This window comes from Macrosteles quadrilineatus, unplaced genomic scaffold (genome assembly GCF_028750875.1).
Source record: "Macrosteles quadrilineatus isolate MER2022 unplaced genomic scaffold, UCM_ALF_1.0 Scaffold_35__1_contigs__length_1230758, whole genome shotgun sequence".
NCBI classification, from domain to species: domain Eukaryota; kingdom Metazoa; phylum Arthropoda; class Insecta; order Hemiptera; family Cicadellidae; genus Macrosteles; species Macrosteles quadrilineatus.
Window position 1 is genome coordinate 141,443 of NW_026542628.1, and position 20,583 is coordinate 162,025.

Genomic DNA, 20,583 nt, shown 5'->3' on the forward strand with positions numbered 1-20,583 from the left:
AATTGCTTACCCATCTTGACCCAATGAATGACGATCCAATAATAAATTAAAAGGAATCTAAGAAATCACGGAATTTCTAAAAATCAGAAACCGTTTATCTACAATGGAATCTATTAATATTCACGAATTCAGCTTCATTAACATAAACCATCCCCAGCAACGTGATAGCAGCAGCTGTGGAGTTTACGTCATATATTACATATCAGTATTGAGCGAAAAGAACATGATTGAAAATATAGATATGGTATTTGACAGCACTGAATTTAAAGAGAAACTTAAACTACGCTGTCTCCAATCATCCGAGCGTATCTATCTATATATATATATATAATTCTGTAAGATAACATTTTTACTAGAAAATTGTGGACGTCTGGCAAGTCGCAGAAAAGTGGAGTCGCTCAAAATCAACCATAGTACCAGATATCTTGGAATTACAATTACAGAAAATGTGCACTGGACTGAACATATTGATAGTATGATAACACGTTTGAAAGTTGTATACTGCTTAGTAAGAAGACTCCAAAACATAGTCGATCAAGAAGTATTACAAAAATATACTATGGAAGCTTTCAGAGTGTAACAGCCTATGGCGTACTCTTTTGGGGAAATAGCCTTGATGCAAAGAGAGTTTTTATCCTACAGAAAAGAATTGTTGGAACAGTTTTTAAGCAACATTACTTAACACCATATGCACCTTTTTTTTAATCACTGAAAATTTTAACCGTACCGTCTCTTTACATATTTGAAGCAGCAGTAACAGTTAAGAAATCTCCCCAATGCTTTATTCAAACAGGCGAAGGTATAGTATACCGCCACCGGCGGAGTAAAATTTACCCTCGAAATGCAAAACGCTGCATGCACTATTTTTGCTGCGTGGTATTTCAGCTGTACGCATATTCTCAGAGTAGAGCAGTTGTCTGTTGAGTTAGAAGCATGGTTACTGAGCGAATAATAGAAACAGTCTATTTGTACTTAGTACTTCCAGGTGCTCCTAAATCTAAACAATACATGTTATTTTTTAAATATTAAATCCATATTATAATTTCTTTTGCGTATCATCTGTCCAATATTTAAATTAACATGTTATAAAAAAAGAAGTAAGAAAAATGGGTCATTCATATCAAAGCAATTCATGCATAAGATCTAAAATGAGAGGATGCCACCGTATACAGGAGGGTTACGGAAAAGAATTGTTCAATAACTTTTGCCAAACGTGTTGAAAAAAAAAAAACAGTTACAAAGAAAGGAGAGAATTCGAGGAGACAAGAAACAATAAAGTGCACCCTAAAACTTCAAGATAGCAAATCAGTGGAAGTTTGCAAGGAACAGTTTTTGATCACATATGGATTCGTAGAATTGACAGTTTGAAGTTGGGCAAATAGGAGCAATACAGGAAATGGAATAACACCGAGTCGCAAAGTTGTGGCTCAACAAAAACGAGATAGTGGTATAACTGGAAAATCAGACATGTAGAAGGCAGATGGGTCTTAGAGGCTTTCATAAATTCATTGCCAAAACTATCATCACACTACTGCCGGGAGGGCAGCTCCAATCTTTGCTTGGAACCCATGAATAGAAAGTAACAAAAACCACTTATCACAATTATATCTATAAGTTGTTTTAATTGTATTAATCATGGAAGTCTTTTAACATTCAAATGTAACCACGATACACTTGGTTAATAGTATAAAATTATAAACAGGCCGAAATAAAGAAGTGTAATTAATAAGGAAAGAAAGATACTTGCAATATTAACAAGTGAGTTATAATAGCTACGAGTGATTTAGTTAAAATTTGAAACCGCGTTAGTTTAATATGATCATTGGCAACACAGGTTACATTGCTTGCATTTGTTGAGCTTGAGCAATCTTGCTTATCTCCTGACAGGAAAATTAAGACTGTTCGACGCTCGTTCGTCGTACTGTACTCGCTGTCGATGGTGTGTAAGTCTGACGCCAGACTGCTCCCGCTCTCGCACTAAGGCGGGGACACTATTGTCATACACCCTTCCGATCCGACTCCGATCATACTGTGGTACGATTGTCGGAGAGGGGAATGGTACTTAACTTTGAACGCGGGTGTTTACTCCTCTCCGACACGCGTCACGTCATACTCCGATTTTGACTCCGATCACGCACCGACACTACAGCATATTCGTTTGTCGGATGTAGGAAGGGTTGTCTGAAGAACAAGACTTAAATCCTCTATATTCTATTACAGACATTTATTAATATAAAAACCTTTGTAAGATTTCAGTGTACATCTATTATTAAACTTTCAAGGCAAGTTTACATCTATTATGTAACTTTTAAGGCAAGTTTACATCTATTATGTAACTTTTAAGGCAAGTTTACATCTATTATGTAACTTTCAAGGCAAAAAAATTTCTTTTTCATGTTTCTCTTTCTTTTTACAACAAGACAGAAATCGTGTATATTATATTACAGATATTTATTAATATAAAATCTTTGTAAGATTTCTTAGTTTACTTCTATAACTAAGTACGTGTCTTGCTTGGTTATTTTTTCCCTAAGTTCGAGCTCCAACTGGTTGAACGTTGACTCCGACATTCGAAAATATTGGTAAAATGTCGTTCAACAGTTGAGGCATGATTTTTTTGAGGATCTTTCCTTCCATGCAGAATGGACCCAAATTCTTCGTTTTCCCAGATCGACCCGGTGGAGGAATCGGAGATGGGTCGGAAGCGTGTATGACATGTGAGCTCACCCCCTCTGATCACGCCCCGATCCCTCTGGAATCCCACAAATCGGATCGTAGTAGGATCGGAAGGGTGTATGACAAGTGTGTCCCCGCCTTAACACAACACAACACACTGCCTACAGAGACACGCAGCCGCTGTCCGCCAGGGGCGCCAGTGCCAGTGTCAGTCGATGACAGCGGACAAACTTAACCTATATGTTGCCGTCACACACAAGTTGTTCTGCGCTTCGCACTTGGTTCTGATATGTTTTTTGTAGACATTCGTTTACGTTATTTAATTAAATAGTGTTTTGTGTTATAAACTCAAAGTCCTGTGCCACGGAAAAGGGTTTAGAGAAATTTAAAAAGGCTTTATCAAAGACAAACAATGAACTGTCCAATAGGCCTACACGTGATGAGGAAGAGTCAGTGTCTTTCAACACTAGTTCCAATGTAGAAAAGTCAGTTTTAGAATTAGATGAGAATGACACTAATCTGCCCATTAGTGACCTGAAATGAACATCCATTTTGACGAGTAAAGTAATTAAATTAGAGGGCCACTTGATCTTAGTGCATGTGCTTCTGTCGGACCCAAACAACCGATGCTTAATTTCCCTAGGCAAAATATATCAAGAAAGCAAAGGTCTTTCCAGCCCAGATAGCAAACTCTTTTTCGGCAAAGTTGCCGTTGATTGGTCGGGGCAAAGTTGTTTCTGTAACTTTGTCTTAACTTTTCATTCAGTTGCCATGGCAACTTTCTTGCCCCTAAAGTAATAAAAGTTGCCGCATCTTTGCAGCAAGTTTGCACTGGCAAACATGTAGTTCGATAGTTAAGCGCGGGGAGCGCTGGTAGGCATACCATCAAAGTTCCATCCAACCCCATTCGTACTCGTTGACAGGATCGACGACATTTTGCAATTTGCATCATAATCATACTACCTTTCTGCTAATAAATAAGGTTTAGCTTTATTTTACTTAACTTATTTGTTTTTGTAAGTAAACTAAGTGAAAATTTGAAGTGGCTATTTGAAGATCTGCATTTGATTTGGCTATGTATTTGAAGATCTGCTTACAGTATCAGAAAATCCATCAACGAGCTGTGTGTTAAGGTAAGTGCATTTAATTTAAACTACTTTTACCCTCGTACAACTTGCACCAAAGAAAATTGTCTAGTCTTGCTTAGTTATTCATCTAAAAACAACTTTCATGTCCATATAACCACAGAAAACATGCGTGTTTTAAGTCAAGAGAATTATTATTAAAACGTTAAACATCCACGATATTAACAAAGAATCATCTGCACTGCAAGTAAATATGTGTGTAGTCAAGTAGATTTGCTATATAACTTAATGACCTAGAAACCTAGTGTATGTTGACTAGCCAATGAAATAATGACCATGACAATAGTAATTCAGTTACTTTTCTAGTAGTGTATTTATGTCCAGTAATTGTTATGTAAAGAAACCACAAAGCATTGGTCTAGCATCTAGACCTAGTCAATTGAATTGCTTCTAGGCCCATAGATATTTTAGGTAGGTAGGCCTATTCTACCGGTAGTTTAGTCCTGGTAAGGCCTACGCAGCAGAACCTTGATATGGGCCTATAACTAAATCGATTGTTAAAACAGGCATAGGATCAGGCCTAACCAATATTTTCATGTAACTTAAATCCATTTTAGCACTATTTACAATTGAAAATTTTTTCTTTATGCTAATCTAAGTTTTTTTTTGTTGAAAACTATAATACACATGTTACTTTATCATTGTTTGTATCCAAACAAAATTGTTTGTATGTATTGTTTGTTATTCCTTTCATAGTTATCTATTTCAGCATTAAACCAATTAAGTTTTTGTGCCAGTTCCAAGTTTTAAGGTTTTGAAGTGAACTGTAGTTGAAGTGGGAATAAATAAAAGTTAATTGTGAAGAATGAAACTAGTATTTTCTAAACTTTAAAGTGTTAGGTAAGAAGAAAAAAATACTAATTCAAAATGCAGTCATACATTTCAACTATAAAGTGCAAACGTTGCACGGTTTGTGATTTGTGGTACCGCGAAAGTGACGCACATTTAAAAAGCCTTGAACATTTTACTAAGCTATATGGGTTTTGCCCAATAGTTGAAACTGAAAGCGCTGCTAAATGCAGACTACTGACATTTTTTCTAAAAAAAATGGTCTTGATATTTTAGACTATATCGGCTTTTTTGATCATTGTAAACAGTTTAACATTGATATACTAGAGGACGAGCTTGCTAGGCCTACATGTAAGGCAGTGAAATGTAATTTTATTTTAAAATCTTTCTATGTGAAAGATGGTATCCTGAAAGATAGGAAAGAGTTAGGTTTTAAAACCCGCAATGAGGCGGTGTTTGAATCAAGAGATTTTGATCAATTTAGTGACGAGTTCTTTGTTAAATTATCAAAGGAGGAAAACGATTTTCTAAGTAAAGGATCAGGTTGGAGTCTTAGTAAAATTATTAGTATTGAAATCAGAATAGACAAATACACACCTCTTAAAGGTAAGAAACATATTCCCCTTCCTGCGGATATAGCTTCTAAACATACAGTTGTAAATGTCGTAAATGATGATCCCCAACTGTTTTAACCTCTTCAAGGAGCAAGGCGCATATGGGTACATTAACTTTAAGTAATTTTATTTTATATTTCATAGGCATCCACATCTGCTAAAAGACATTATTTGAGTACATTAACTTCTTCAATGTTGGTAGCATTGATTGGGTTTTCTTCCAAAAGGCTAGTTTCAGCTGTGTTTCAGTTGTTCTAACCTTTGTTTACGTTTTGGTGAAGTGAGTCGGTTGTGCGAGTTTCAAGTCTTGTAAAATGCATTTGTAATGTAGGTATACAACTAATAATTTTTGTTTGTGATACCTTATACCGTATATTTTGAAATAATAACTAATATACACCAATATATTACCAGATAAAAACACGATCGTTAATTTAATATCCGTACTCATTTGAGTACAAGTCTCAAATGTGGCACTATGCTTATTGTACTCATATGCGTACATTGCTCAAATGTGGTTTAGTTGCATTTTTTAATGTACCCATATGCGTTATTTGCTCAGATGAGTCTTACTAAAGTAAAAGCAAATAGAATTGGCGGGTCAATATCGTGTTTTGAAATAGGCCAGCTGGTATTATTCACCCGCCAGTTCTATTTGCGTTTACTATAAATATAAGTTTATTACATATAGGCCTACTGTACTTTTGTACAAATTACATCGAATGTTACTGTTTGTAACCGATAAATTGTGATTACAATACAAATGCATTTTACAATTTTTTTTTATTTCTAGTGGTTTTCAGTGTTTTCAAAACATGGATAGACATTTGAACTTAGCAAATGAACACAACATAATAGAACACATTTTAACAAATTTAGATGACCCAAATTCATCAGACCTAGAAATTGATGATTGTTTAGAAGAAGATTCAAATGAAGATCAGAATGACAGCCTACCTGAGTTTCAATCACAGTTATTTGATGATTTACCAGATGATGATTTTCAAATACCAGGAGCTACATTTGAAGCAGACAATCTTAACAACTTTCAAGAGGAGGATGATGCAAATATCACATCTTCCGATACCACAGAGGTAATAAACCATAATTTAAATTTTGTGGACATTGTCAACGATGAAGGTGTTTCAATTCAAGAAGGTTCTTATGAAATAAACTATGAAGAGTGTTTTAGTTCAAGAAGGTGGACATCAAATAAACGGTGAAGGTGTTTCAGTTCCAAAAGGAGGATATGAAATAAACGATGAAGGTGTTTCAATTCAAGAAGGTGAATGTGAAATAAACGATGAAGGTGTTTCAGTTCAAAAAGGTGGATATGAAATAAGCGATGAAGATGTTTCAATTCAAGAAGGTGGAAGTGATATAAACAATGAAGGTGTTTCAGTTAAAGAAGGTACGTATGAAAGAAACAACTCGGTTGGTGATCAAAACAATGCAACGTCTAACATAGTAGTACTAGATACACTGTCCATTTTAGAGGCAAAGTTGCCTACTAACCAAATTCCCTCTAAAACTACAATCCCAAATGATCTTGTGACATCGTCAAGTTTGCGGGATAAACCCACAATGTCATCAGGTTATGGCAAAACTGTAAACCAAATTCTCACAAGTATTCCAGCCTCATCTGACCCAGCTATCGCACAATGCTCTTCAGGCACTGAACCAATTCCCTCAAGTTCTCAAGCTGGATCCATTTCAGATAGGCCCAACAATAATTCTTTCAGTCATGATAAGAAGAAAAAATTCAGCAAAAATCTAAAAAAACCAATGTAACTCCCTTGCAGAAAAACAAAGACAAAACTAAGCCAGCTGCTACTAAAAATAAAAAAAGTAGGCCTGACCTTCGTAGTGGCCAACAGAAGAAAAAAAAGTTGACTATCCTAAATGGACCCTAAAAGATAATGATTTTATTAATAACGTTCCTGAATTTCGTGGACGTATGACTTTTAATTTAAGTGAACCTCATGCTACTGAAAGCCCATTGCATTTCTTAATGAACCTTTTCCCAGAAGAAATTTTTGATATCATAGCAAGAGAGACAACTCGTTATGCCTCACAATGTGGAGATCCAGAATTTACAACTAGTAGTGATGAAATCAGGGTGTTTTTGGGAATTAATATAATTATGACATACATACACTACCCCAACTACCGGATGTATTGGTCATCATTACCTTCACTCCGGATGGACTTGATTGCCAATATTATGCCCCTAAAACGCTTTGAAAATATCAAAAGGTTCCTTCACTTTGTTGACAACGATACTATTCCTAAGGATAAGACAACGATACTATTCCTAAGGATAACAAAGACATTTTTGTCAAGTTGAGACCGGTACTTGACATCCTTGCAAGAACCTTTCAGGAAGTAATGACTCCTCCGGAATATTTGGCAGTGGATGAGGCTGTTATCCCATTCAAAGGGCGTTCACGAGGGAAACAATACCTAAAGAAGAAACCCAAAAAGTGGGGATTTAAGGTTTGGGTATTGGCTGCGTCCAATGGATATGTATCCAAATTTGAATTGTACCAAGGAAAAAGAGATGAGGCTGGAACAGATCTTGGTATAATAAGTGATACGGTCCTAAGAATGTGCTCAGGAATTGGTGGCTTAAACCACAAACTTTTTCTTGATAATCTGTTTGTTAGCTATAAGCTTCTAAAAAGACTGGTGGAAAATGACATCCATGTTGTAGGAGTAGTAAGATCTGACAGGCTTTATGGAGCCAATTCTGTCCTACCAGGGGCCAAAGATTTTTCAAAAGAAGAAAGAGGACAGATGAATGTTGCTACTTCTGAAGACAATATTACCATATTACAGTGGAAAGACACAGGAGTGGTTTACGTAAGTTCAACGTATGCAGGTATCGAGCCCAAAGATAAAGCAGAGAGGTGGGACAAAGTGGCTAAAAAATACATCATGGTGGACAGACCCCACTGTGTGGCCATATACAATCAATTCATGGGAGGAGTGGACCTCAGTGACAGGATGGTTGCTCACTACCCTCATGCTATGAAAAGCAAACGATTTTATCTTCGGATTTTCTTTTATTTTCTCAACGTTGCTATAGTTAATGCATGGATTGTTCTAAAACTAAAAACGTCATCTAACATGTCATTCTTGGATTTTAAGGCAGCCATAGCGAATGCCTTGATTAAGACCACTCTGAAAAAGAAAAGGGTTGGTCGACCACCCACTAATACACCACCGTTAAAAAAAAGATGTCGACCAGGTGTAATAGGCGATGTACGTTTCGATGGTGAAGGGCACTATCCTTCAAAGAGCGTTCCAGGGAGATGCCGAGAGAAAAATTGCAAGAGCCGAACAAGGTACAAGTGCAGTAAATGTGAAGTTCCTGTGTGCCCTGAGTGTATGGCGAACTTTCATGACAGAAGCCTTTGACTTAGCATACAGTTAACTTATGCTGCTGTACACTGTACATAAACTGATTCATGTTTTAACTTTTGTAACTAACTACAATTGTTTATGTTGATTTTTTATTTTATCACACACTAAAATTTTCTGAAATTGTTTATGTATTAACTTGTTATTTTTAGATTGTCTGTTTGTGTTTTATGCGTTTAGGTTTTTATGCTTTTTTTTCAAATAACTAGGCCTATAGCAAATAAGAACATTCAAATATTTCACTTTGTACACATTTGTATTTTTGGGTTTATCATCAGTAAATCAGTTATTTTGTTATAAAATAAAATACTTTTATTCACTTGTACTTGAATTATTTGGATAACTCCTTTACAAATGCTTATGAAATAGGTTGGTTGAATTTTTTTGATTAAAAATAGTAGTATTTTATAACTGTATTACTGTTAAACTTAAATACTATATTAGTATTTTACATTACTGTAGTACGTTTGAATATATCATAGTATAGAAAGTCTGATGTAATGTAAAAGTTAATGTACTCATTTGTGACCATGAAGCAGAAGTGGGTAATGTTCTTAAAATACAACAGGCCTACATATGTGTTGTGTACTCATTTGAGTACATTAACAAATTTATTAATAATTTACAAAATAAAAATAAGAAAGTTGAAAAAAGTACTGCCAGGATCATTTTAGACATAAACCAACCAAAAAATAAAATTATTATCAGTTTTTAAAACATTCACTAAAAAACGTCCCTGCAGAGGTTAAATATTCAATATTATCAAAATTTGTTGAAGGTGGTAATGCACATAGAGTTTCAAAGGTTGGAATGCCAGACGAAACAGAAAGTAAATTACGTTTCACCAACTTTAAAAATAAACAAATTGTACCCTATGTGTGTTATGCTGATTTTGAAGCGTTGCTAGTTTAACAAAATCCTTGCCCGATTTGTAATGAGGCAACTTGCTCAGAACCCAAAGTGTGTTTTTTTGGGTACGTTCCAAGCTTAGTTTTTGTTCCCTACAACGAATGCAATCATTTTTGCTTGTATATTGTAGATCTGAAGAATAAATTGCTTACCCATCTTGACCCAATGAATGACGATCCAATAATAAATTAAAAGGAATGTAAGAAATCACGGAATTTCTAAAAATCAGAAACCGTTTATCTACAATGGAATCTATTAATATTCAAGAATTCAGCTTCATTAACATAAACCATCCCCAGCAACGTGATAGCAGCAGCTGTGGAGTTTACGTCATATATTACATATCAGTATTGAGCGAAAATAACATGATTGAAAATATAGATATGGTATTTGACAGCACTGAATTTAAAGAGAAACTTAAACTACGCTGTCTCCAATCATCCGAGCGTATCTATCTATATATATAATTCTGTAAGATAACATTTTTACTAGAAAATTGTGGACGTCTGGCAAGTCGCAGAAAAGTGGAGTCACTCAAAATCAACCTTAGTACCAAATATCTTGGAATTACAATTACAGAAAATTTGCACTGGACTGAACATATTGATAGTATGATAAAACGTTTGAAAGTTGTATACTGCTTAGTAAGAAGACTCCAAAACATAGTCGATCAAGAAGTATTACTAAAAATATACTATGGATGCTTTCAGAGTGTAACAGCCTATGGCGTACTCTTTTGGGGAAATAGCCTTGATGCAAAGAGAGTTTTTATCCTACAGAAAAGAATTGTTGGAACAGTTTTTAAGCAACATTACTTAACACCATATGCACCTTTTTTTTAATCACTGAAAATTTTAACCGTACCGTCTCTTTACATATTTGAAGCAGCAGTAACAGTTAAGAAATCTCCCCAATGCTTTATTCGAAGTTACAACGTCCATAACATTAATACGAGACAGAAGAAAAATTTACATGTACCTCAGATTAATTCAACTTTAGCAAGAAATAGCCCTCACTATCAGTGTGTAAACATTTTTAATAGACTACCAAATGAGATTGAGGAAGAACCTTCGGTGGAATCCTTCAAAGAAAAATTGAAGAATTTATTACCGGAATCACCATTATATAAAATTGAAGACTTTATGGCAAATCCGTAAATATAAAAATGTAAAAAACTGACGTCCACGGCGCATCAGCGCTTCCAGTGGCAACACTTCAAGTATCAAGTAAGACATAAAAAAAACACAAATTTAAGATACAACGATACTAACACGAACCGTCAAGGGGGTTATGTTTACACAAGAAATTTACACAAGAGGGGGTAAAACATATAGTGTAAAATATAAATGTGAACTAAGGTTACTAATTGGGTGTCCTTTGCTTGCAGACATTTTCAACAATGACGTCGACGGAATCATACGAATACTCCTAACACTGGAGCACTCAATACCCAGAAGGGGGGTTAGGGGTGGCCGGGGAAGGGCAGAGGTAGGAGGTTAGAGAGGAAGAGGTGGAAGACAATTGCATTATACTGTACAGCATGATCAGAGTTAAGGAACATCTTATCTTATGACAATAATTGTTCTATATAAGGATAATATGGAAGCTTTAAAAACCACTGGGGCAGAACCCGAGGAACTTGTTCAAAAACTTTTAAGGTGTACATTTGATAAAACTTTTAAGGTGTACATTTGATCAACAAAATTTAAACTACATTTTAAACATTCGTATATAAGTCAAATACATAGTTCATAGTACATAGTTCATCGTATTTTTATTTCCATTAGTATTAGCCTACTTTTTCTGATTGCAGGGACAGAATTTATGACTCTGAGGAGGAATACCAAAATAGAAACCCGTATCCCCCTACTTCGGAATAAAGATACCGATCATTAAAAAAAAATATTTAGTTTTATTTATATAAAAGTTAATACTACATTATATGTGTTGTTAATCTACATTATGTGTGTTGTAAATTGTTTTCCTTTAATAATATTAGTAGCAAAATTGTATATACACGAATCGTTAAACATTATTTTTAATTAATAATCAAGTGTATAATACAAGGTGAGGCATAATAACGAGCGATTTTAAAAAGCACGCGAACCAAGCTGCGTTGGAGGGAGGTTGAGGGGATAGCATCAGTTACGTTTGGCGCGAAATAGCATTTAGTCACAATGGAGCGCTGGACCCCACAGCATCGTGCGTACGCTGTCAAAGCCTTTTATCAAAACGGTAGTTCATACCAGTTAGCACGTCGTGCATTCCGCAACCATTTCAACATTAATCGGAATCAGCCGGTGCCATCTGCCTGTGCGATTAAAAATTGGGTTAAGAACTTTGAAGAGACTGCGTGAACGACAAGGAAGAAAACAGGAAGACCGAAAACTGTGCGCACACCTGAAAACGTTGAACGTGTAAGAGTCGCCATTGACAGAAGCCCTCGTCGCTCAGCTCGCCGACACAGCGTTACACTTGGGATTTCAAACCGAACGGTAAGACGAATTTTACACCAAGATTTGCACTTCCACCCGTACAAAATCCAAATGGTTCAGGCCCTAAAGGAAACGGATTTTGTAAGCAGAAGCCGGTTCAGCTTAGAATTTTTGGATTTGATTAATGAAGACGAGGACATTGTAAACCGTTTGTGGATGAGTGATGAAGCGCACTTCCATCTCTCAGGTTATGTTAACAAGCAAAACTTTCGATTTTGGAGTGATGTTAACCCTAGAGAACTGCATCAGCAGCCATTGCATTCCAAAAAAGTAACTGTGTGGTGCGCCATGTCTTCATTAGGGATCATAGGGCCATACTTCTTTGAAGATGGCCAAGGCAATGCGGTGACAGTGACTTCGCAGAGATACGCAGAGATGTTGGACAACTTTTTTACTCCACAACTTGGACAGTACGAAGTGAACGATGAAATGTTTTTCCAGCAAGACGGAGTAACATCCCACACTGCTCGAGTAAGCATGCATATTGTCAATCAGTTGTTTCCAAATCGTGTGATCTCCCGAAATGGAGATATTGCATGGCCCTCTCGTTCACCTGACCTCACAGCATGTGATTTTTTCTTGTGGGGTTATCTGAAAAGTAAGGTTTACCAAGGTAATCCTCCTAGAACAATTGAAGCCCTGAAAGAGCGGATCCGGCAGGAAGTTGGTCAAATCCCACTGGCAATGCTACGAAATGTGATGAGTCACTTCAAGGTCCGGCTGGAGGAATGTGTACGTTTAAACGGACGCCATCTTACTGGAGTTATTTTCAAGAAATAACTGACATTTTGCTGTTGCAGAAAATGCTTTTTCATGTTTTTTAATATTGTGGAATAAAAATAATTTTTTAACAAAGGGTTTTTATTTAACAGTATTTTTAAAATCGCTTGTTATCATGCCTCACCTTGTATCATTTAAAATGACAAAATGTAGTGGAATATCGATACAACGTAGCTTTACGTACATGTTCAGATTTGTTTACAAGATGTTATGTTATCCTTGTTTCACATTCACATATATTAGGAGTACCTTGAGTGTGGAGGCGTTACAACTTCGGTGTATGATGCTTTAAAAACTTTAATTACCTGTAACGTGGAGGCGTTACCTAGTCAAAATTACCTAAATATATACATTTATTTTTTCTTAGTTTTTTTATATGCTGTACACACAAGTAAAACCTAATATTTAAAACAATAAAAACCTGCGCAATATGTTTACAACTTAGGTTTATGATGCTTTAAAATCTTTGAGTACCTGTAGCGTGGAGGCGTTAACTAGACTTCAAGGTCAAACAAACTTAAATATGCATATTTATTTTTTCTTATTTTTTTGTTGTGGACACAAGTATATACTAACATTCCAAACAAGTAGTGTGAGATAGGCTGTCTCATGCCATCAGCTGATTTTACCGTTAGGGGTGGTAGGGGTGGAAATGCCGTAGTTTATAGCGGATTTAAGCTGACGTCATAATGAGGGTGATCATATGATGTTCAAGGTTATTTGTTTGTGTTAAAAAAAGGAAGCTAGCCTACAGTTGTAGTGTAGGATAGCTTCCTTAATTTGTTTATTTGTTATTTATAGAAAACACAGAACCTTACATGAAAAAGTATCAAAGATGTGATTTGGATTAGTTTCTCGTAATACATCGTACAAGTAGAAAACGAATATGCAAGACGAGTAACATATACTTTGAGATTGAGATTGGAATTATAAGTCAAAACTGCAGACTTTGAATGTATGCTTACCCTAGTAGAGTGTACCAGCAAAACACGAAGCTTTTAGTTTGTCATATTACGTTGTACAGTTGGAAAATGATTATGCTTTGGTGAAGATGTACCCCAGATTGAAGTTCTGCCCTAATTTACCCACATCATGATAGTTTTCAGTCCATTTGATGTAGTCCCGACCTTGCCTACCGTTGCTGTTTGTTGTTTATCTAAAATGTGGTACTTTTAAACAATTTCCAAGTTCAAAATATGGCTTCCTTTTCAGTTTAGTACTAACCGTAAAGAGAAATTCGACCACCTGTCGGTTTCAATTGAGAGTTATAATGGTTTTACGTCACAAGAGTGACGTAAGATTGCCTCCCCCACCTGTCAGGCAGCTGTGGAGCTGAACAATGTAAGTGGGGTTGAATTGATGTACAATGCGACATATGGGAAGACAATGGAAAATATACATATAAATATACATCAGCTGGTATATTTAAAACAGCTTCCATTTGAAACACTGTAGCAGTACTTCCATTAGAAAATAATTGGATCTTTAAAAAGGCCTGTAGGGCAAAGCAGGGATAATGTTTGAAACTTCTGATACTTTTCCTACCGTCCTTGGACCTTAAGCTCAAAATGAATCCTCAACATCCATGCTACCTATTTCCATGCTTGGGATATTTCGTGGGGACTGATTCGCTAAAAGAATTAAATTAATAGATTATTTTATAAATATAGATAACGTAAATAATAGTGAAATTTATTGTAGGGCTGACAGAGCCTTCTTTGTGGAGAGCTGCTATAAGGTGTTTCGAAGCTGAATTCACGAAACTTCACGGTGAATCATTGGATAGGAAGAGGGCAGTTTATTCAACAATTCCATAATATTTTTAAGACAAACTTTCCAAATGTGTGTCCGGAAGCTGTCCGTCTCTATGCAAGACTAAGAACTTTTATTAGAGTAAGGCAATTAAACAGGAATAAAATGTTAATTGAGGAAATAAAACATATTCAGAAGAATCAAAAGTGGGTTAAATCCGGTAAGTAAATAATGTTTTAGTAAACCACAATATTTTTGTTTTGTTTTAAGTTATGGCAATTTTATAAATAGTATATTTCATTACTAGGACCGAAAGTGGCATTTTCCGGCGCGCGCTCAAGGATTTTCAAGGGAACCCCAATTTCACGTGCGAGGCGAAGCCGAGTATGTGAGAGCTATTTTCACGTACGAGGCGAAGCCGAGGACGGGAATAATGGGGCAAGTGCCGGATAATAACTTTCGGTACATGTTATGAACGATACTTTTCATCACGACGCAAAAATACACACACAGAATAGCAGACCTCAGTAATATTGCTACTGTTTTATTTCTCAATTAATTAGATTGACCATCAAAATAAAATAACATATTTTAAAAGGAAACCTAGGTTTATTTTTTATTAATTTTAAAAACAAAAAATAGGAGAAAATATTCTAAAAGTAGCCTACGTATTTTCCAATAAATTTTGTTTAAACATCAAAATAAAATAATTAAACAACTTTCAACCATACACACAGCTGGTTCACATCATTAAATTAAACCGTAACAAAACACTAGCGCGCGTAGTGAATAAATGGAGAACTAATTGAGAGCGAGGGAAAGTAAATTTAGAGCGAGGGAAATCAGCTGATCGATTTTCCCTCGCCCTAAATTCGAGCTTGGGAAACGACTACTTTCATTGATATCAGCTGTTATCGAAAATAGTTACTTTTTCAATACATTTTGATATTTAAACAAAATGTGTTGAAAAATATAGTAGGTTTCCTTTTAGAAAATTGTATTTTATTCTATATTGATGTTCAATCAAATTAATTGAGAAATAAAATAGTTGTAATATTACTGAGGTCTGCTATTCTGTGTTTGTGTATTTTTGCGTCGTGAAGAAAAGTATCGTTCATAACTCGTACCGAAAGTTATTATCCGGCACTTGCTCCATTATTCCCGTCCTCGGCTTCGCCTCGTTCGTGAAAATAGCTCTCACATACTCGGCTTCGCCTCGCACGTGAAATTGATGTTCCCTGTGTTCGGCTTCACCTCACACAAAAACTTGAGCGCGCGACGGAAAATGCCACTTTCGGTCCTAGTAATGAAATATACTATTTTATTACAGAATTAAAAAATCTGATTCTTGTACCACGGATTTATTTTTTGTGTGTTCTTAATAAACTATATTCCAATACATTTCGTGAATGTTTTAGACTTAACTTAACTCAATACAGTTAGTTATTTGACACGTTTTTTTACTCAGTTAGTTGTTCATTTGACTAGCGAAATCTCAGCCGTCGTCAGCCGTGAAACTTCAAAAACATTGTTTGTTGTGTTGTTTTAGTAAATTTATTTATCTATTTGCCTTGATTAAAACTTTTATTTTATTAAAAAAAATTTTGTCATGCGTTACATGGTAGTTGTATGGCTCTTGGGAGTGGGATTTTTTAGCTAACTGGCTATGATTGAAACCGTGCTTAAGTTGGCTACTACTAGGGTTAAGTTCATTGCATTAAATATAATTATTAGTTATAGGTGAGTTAATTTAGTTTTTTTTTAATTTGGATATTTTATTTTATTGTTTTATTATAAGTAGCAATTTTGTTTGTTGGTTTGTATACATTTTGCTTAGATTATAAATAGGTTATTGAACAAAAGAGAAGTTCAATGATTTATTTAAATCCATATTCCACTAATAAAATTAAGCTTAACCCCTTCAAATCTCCTGTTGGCTGTGAGCCAACATTGACCGTTTTGCAACCGTTTCAAAGTACGGCAAAAAATGTTAATACTTTTTTTACTGTTATCATTAGTAGGCTATAATTTGAAGTTAAAATACAGGGAGGTTTAATGATCTGCATAATAAATTTAACCTAGGGTACGATGGCGGTGTTCTGAAATGATAGGCGAAAGGGTTAAGCTGTTATTAAAAAGGGGACTGTGACTCTAAAATTTTTTTTCAAAAAATCAATTTTCTTGTTTTTATATGTTATTATTCTTTGAAATCTCCTCTTTCCTGTGGTATAATTAGTTTTTACCGGAAAAAATCAGAACACCTGTAAAAATATAGTTTATTAAGCTATAACAAGCGTTTCGAGGGCCTCGCGAGCCTCTGACACGCCCCACGCAGTATGCATTGTCATACATCTACTGTTCAATTAGTAAGTTAAATAATTTTCGTTGTTGGCTAACCTGATTCAGTTGTTATTTTCGTCTGTAACACCTGATATTTTCTCTTCTGTTTCTATGGTACCGGTAACGATCTCGGCTGTTATTGTTGACTGTTGAGGTTATTATTCCTATAGTTACCAATTTTATATTCCAGGTTATTAGTTTTGTTGTAAGTTTACATTTTACGATGGGGAATAAACAAAAGGTAGGTTCCAGAACAAAGTGTTACAAAAAGAAGTGTGTAGTGCGTAAAAGTGTTAGTGAAACACAACCTGAATCTTTACCATCAACAAGTTCTGATATAGGCCTATCCACTCCTAGGCCTACTGTAAGTGAAAATTCTCAACTTCAAGGAACATCTAGAAGCCGTAAGTTGAAAGTCAAAAATAATGAAGCTTACTATAAAACAATGAATTTAATGACTTTGAGTATACAATCATTGACTTGCATCAATTTAATAAAGCCTTGAATGAGGTTGCTGTCTGTAAGATTTGTTTACACAGCCTATCGCTACAAAAACAATCAATCGAGGGGTTAGCTGTAAAAATAAATTTACTTTGCCCTAACTGTGAAGCACACAGTGAATATGAAAACTGTGCTAAGGTAACAGAGAAAGTTGACAATAAAGATGTGGTATATCATATGACCTCAACCTAAGGTTAGTCAACGGTTTGCGGTCCATCGGCAAAGGCTTTACCGCTGGCAAAATTCTTTGTGGATCCATGAACCTTGCCCCTCCCCTTCCAGGTTTAGAAAATATGAGGATAAGCTTCAAAGAGCAATGGAAGAGCTGTGTAATGAAAGTATGAAAAGAGCAGCTAAAGAGGCTATAGTTATAAATGAAGGAACTGATTTGTGCGTGGCTGTCGACGGAACATGGCAGAAACGGGGCCATGTTTCGCTCAATGGAGTGCTATCCGTCACCTCTGTAGATACAGGAAAGGTGTTAGATGTATCTGTAATGTCTAAATATTGTCTGTGTCCTGATAAAACCAATCATCTTGATACATGCAAGGCAAATTATCAAGGTATTAGTGCAGGAATGGAAGTAAAAGGAGCCATAGATATATTTAGTAGATCGCAATCCGTACATGGTGCTCGGTATGTCAACTGTCTCGGTGATGGGGACTCCAAAGCCTTTTTATCAGTTAGTGAGGCTAAGGTTTATGGAGATGTAGACATTAACAAACTTGAGTGCATTGGACACGTCCAAAAGCAAATGGGGACGCGCCTCCGCAATATGAAGAAGATGAGGAAAAAACTTAGCGACGGTCGGGCAAAAACAAACTTACACTGGCTGTGATTCAAAAATTACAAACCTATTATGGACTAGCTATTAGGCGTAATACAACCAGTGTAGATGCTATGTATAAAGCTATCTGGGCTTTGTATTATCATGTAGCATCATCAAATGATAAGCCCATGCATGACCTTTGCCCCAACGATGCTGAGACCTGGTGCAAGTTTCAGAAATGCCTCAAATCAAAGGAAGAATATGACCATAGCAAACATTTTCATGTACCAGAAAATGTAATGGCTGCAATCAGACCTATTTTTACAGACCTTTCTGATGTTAAACTCCTTGAAAAGTGTGTGAAGGGAAAGACTCAAAACCCGAACGAGTCCTTGAATAACGTGATATGGTCATTTATTCCTAAACGTACTTTTGTAACTCTACCAACTTTGAAATATGGTGTGCATTCAGCAGTGTGTGCTTTTAATGATGGATTCAGAAGCAAAGTGGAAATCGTGGAAAAATTTGGACTGTGGCCAGGGAAAAACTTAGTGCAGGCTGTTGCAAAGCTGGAAAAGTCGCGCCTTCAGGAAGCAGAAAAAAGGGCTCAAGACCTTAAAAAAAAATCAGAAATCTGAGAGATTTGAAGAGGAAGAGGCTGGAAGATATGTATGAGGAAGCTGAAGATCCTGACAATCCAACCTACAGCTCTGGACACTACTGAGGAGAGGAGAACAGAAGAGGAACCTGCAAGTTAACGAAAACTGGTATGTTTTTTTATTAAATTGCTCTTTCCGAAAGTGAATATTTTATAGCTTAGATGTAAGTTTTCTCAGCTTCTATATAAGATAGACTTACCAAATTTTTATGACAGTATCCTGATATGACTAGCTAGTATGCTACATGGTAATTTTAAATTTCATTAAAAAACAATATTTATTTACAAAAAATATCGAAAAAAAGTCTAAATTTAAACATTTCAGTAATTCATGTAGCATACTAAATAAAAGGCTAATGAAAAAAAAAATATATATATGTCTCTATCTTGTATAGTTTTTAAGATATGCTGCATAAAGTTAACATTGATTAATATAGGCGTTTACAGTCCCCTTCACGTTTGCTGCGGCCGACGTTCCGGAACGTCACCTTGACAGAGCGCCAGGAGCGGGCGACGTTCCGAAACGTTCCCTAACAATGTTCTATTAATGTTGCTATGGACGACTCAGCATTTCAGGAACACTCACAATGTTGTTGCCACCTGTGGGGACCTACTTTTCCTGCATTTTTCGCAATGTCAGTTTTTAGATAGTATTTTTTTATATTTGTCATATAAATAATAACAAGTTTACGTAACGCACATTACTATTTTGAGAAATTATTTACACCCCAATATTTCACTGTTTGACGCTACAGAAACAAAATTAGTAATCTTCCTGACCTGATTAGTGCTGCTATCTACGGAAATCTCCGTAACTACATCCAGGTGGTTGAAGAATTAGCTCACAACAGATGGCGCGCTGATCGCACCCCCGAATATTTCGCTGTTGCCGCTACAGAAAAAAATTAGGAATATTCTTGACCTGATTAGTGCTGCTATCTAGTATCTGCGGAAATCTCCGTAGCTACGAGTGGATGAACTGTGGGTACGGGTGGTTGAATTAGCTGACAACAGAGGGCGCGCTGATCGCAACCATTGTTTTTCATGTTTCTTTACATTTTGTTCCTAGTAGTTGTTTATTTACATAAGCTGAGTGAGTGAGTTAGTTAGTTAGTTTTCATTTGGTTTTAGTGAAAAGTTAATTGAACTGATTGTTTTCGTGATTATACTCATAACCACCATAATGTTTTGAACTCATTTCATTACTAGGCCTACGTGCGAAGTTCATAAACATGTCAGTCTTAAAGGTAATTTTTGCCTAACCTAAAACTTTCTAGCGACCTATAACTTACCTTTCGGAGTGTGTTATTTGATTTTACTTTGTTTGGTACAAAATGGATCTACGTCCAGGTCACAGTGAGTAGTTTTCTCCACTTCGAATACGCGCATTAGATGATGACAGTGACTTGGATTTGGATCCAGACAACCCAGACGACCCAGATAACGACAATCTAGATGATATGGCTTTTGATTTGGTGTCTGAAGACGAGGACCCTAATTACGAAGAAAACCCTCCAAACTGGAGCAATCATTGTGTCATTGGGATGAAAGACATTCCTTTTACGAAAGAGGAAGGTTTTCTGGTTCCGTTACCAGAGGAAAAATCACCCATGAGTTTTTTTAACCTACTGGTGGACGACCTTTTTCTGGAGAGCATAGTAAAAGCCACAAACACCTATGCATTAGGTTTATTTTGTGGACCGTCTACCCTCCCAGGATCAAGAATCACGAA

At 35.9% G+C, this 20,583-nt stretch overlaps 1 protein-coding gene across 1 annotated transcript; it reads left to right on the forward strand.

Moving 5' to 3' along the window:
* Positions 1 to 7,612: 7,612 nt before the first annotated feature.
* On the forward strand, positions 7,613 to 8,644 carry LOC129005805 (piggyBac transposable element-derived protein 3-like). Its single transcript, XM_054434813.1, has one exon. It carries the CDS (start codon positions 7,613 to 7,615, stop codon positions 8,642 to 8,644), a length of 1,032 nt encoding a protein of 343 aa, XP_054290788.1.
* The last annotated feature ends 11,939 nt before the right edge of the window (positions 8,645 to 20,583 follow it).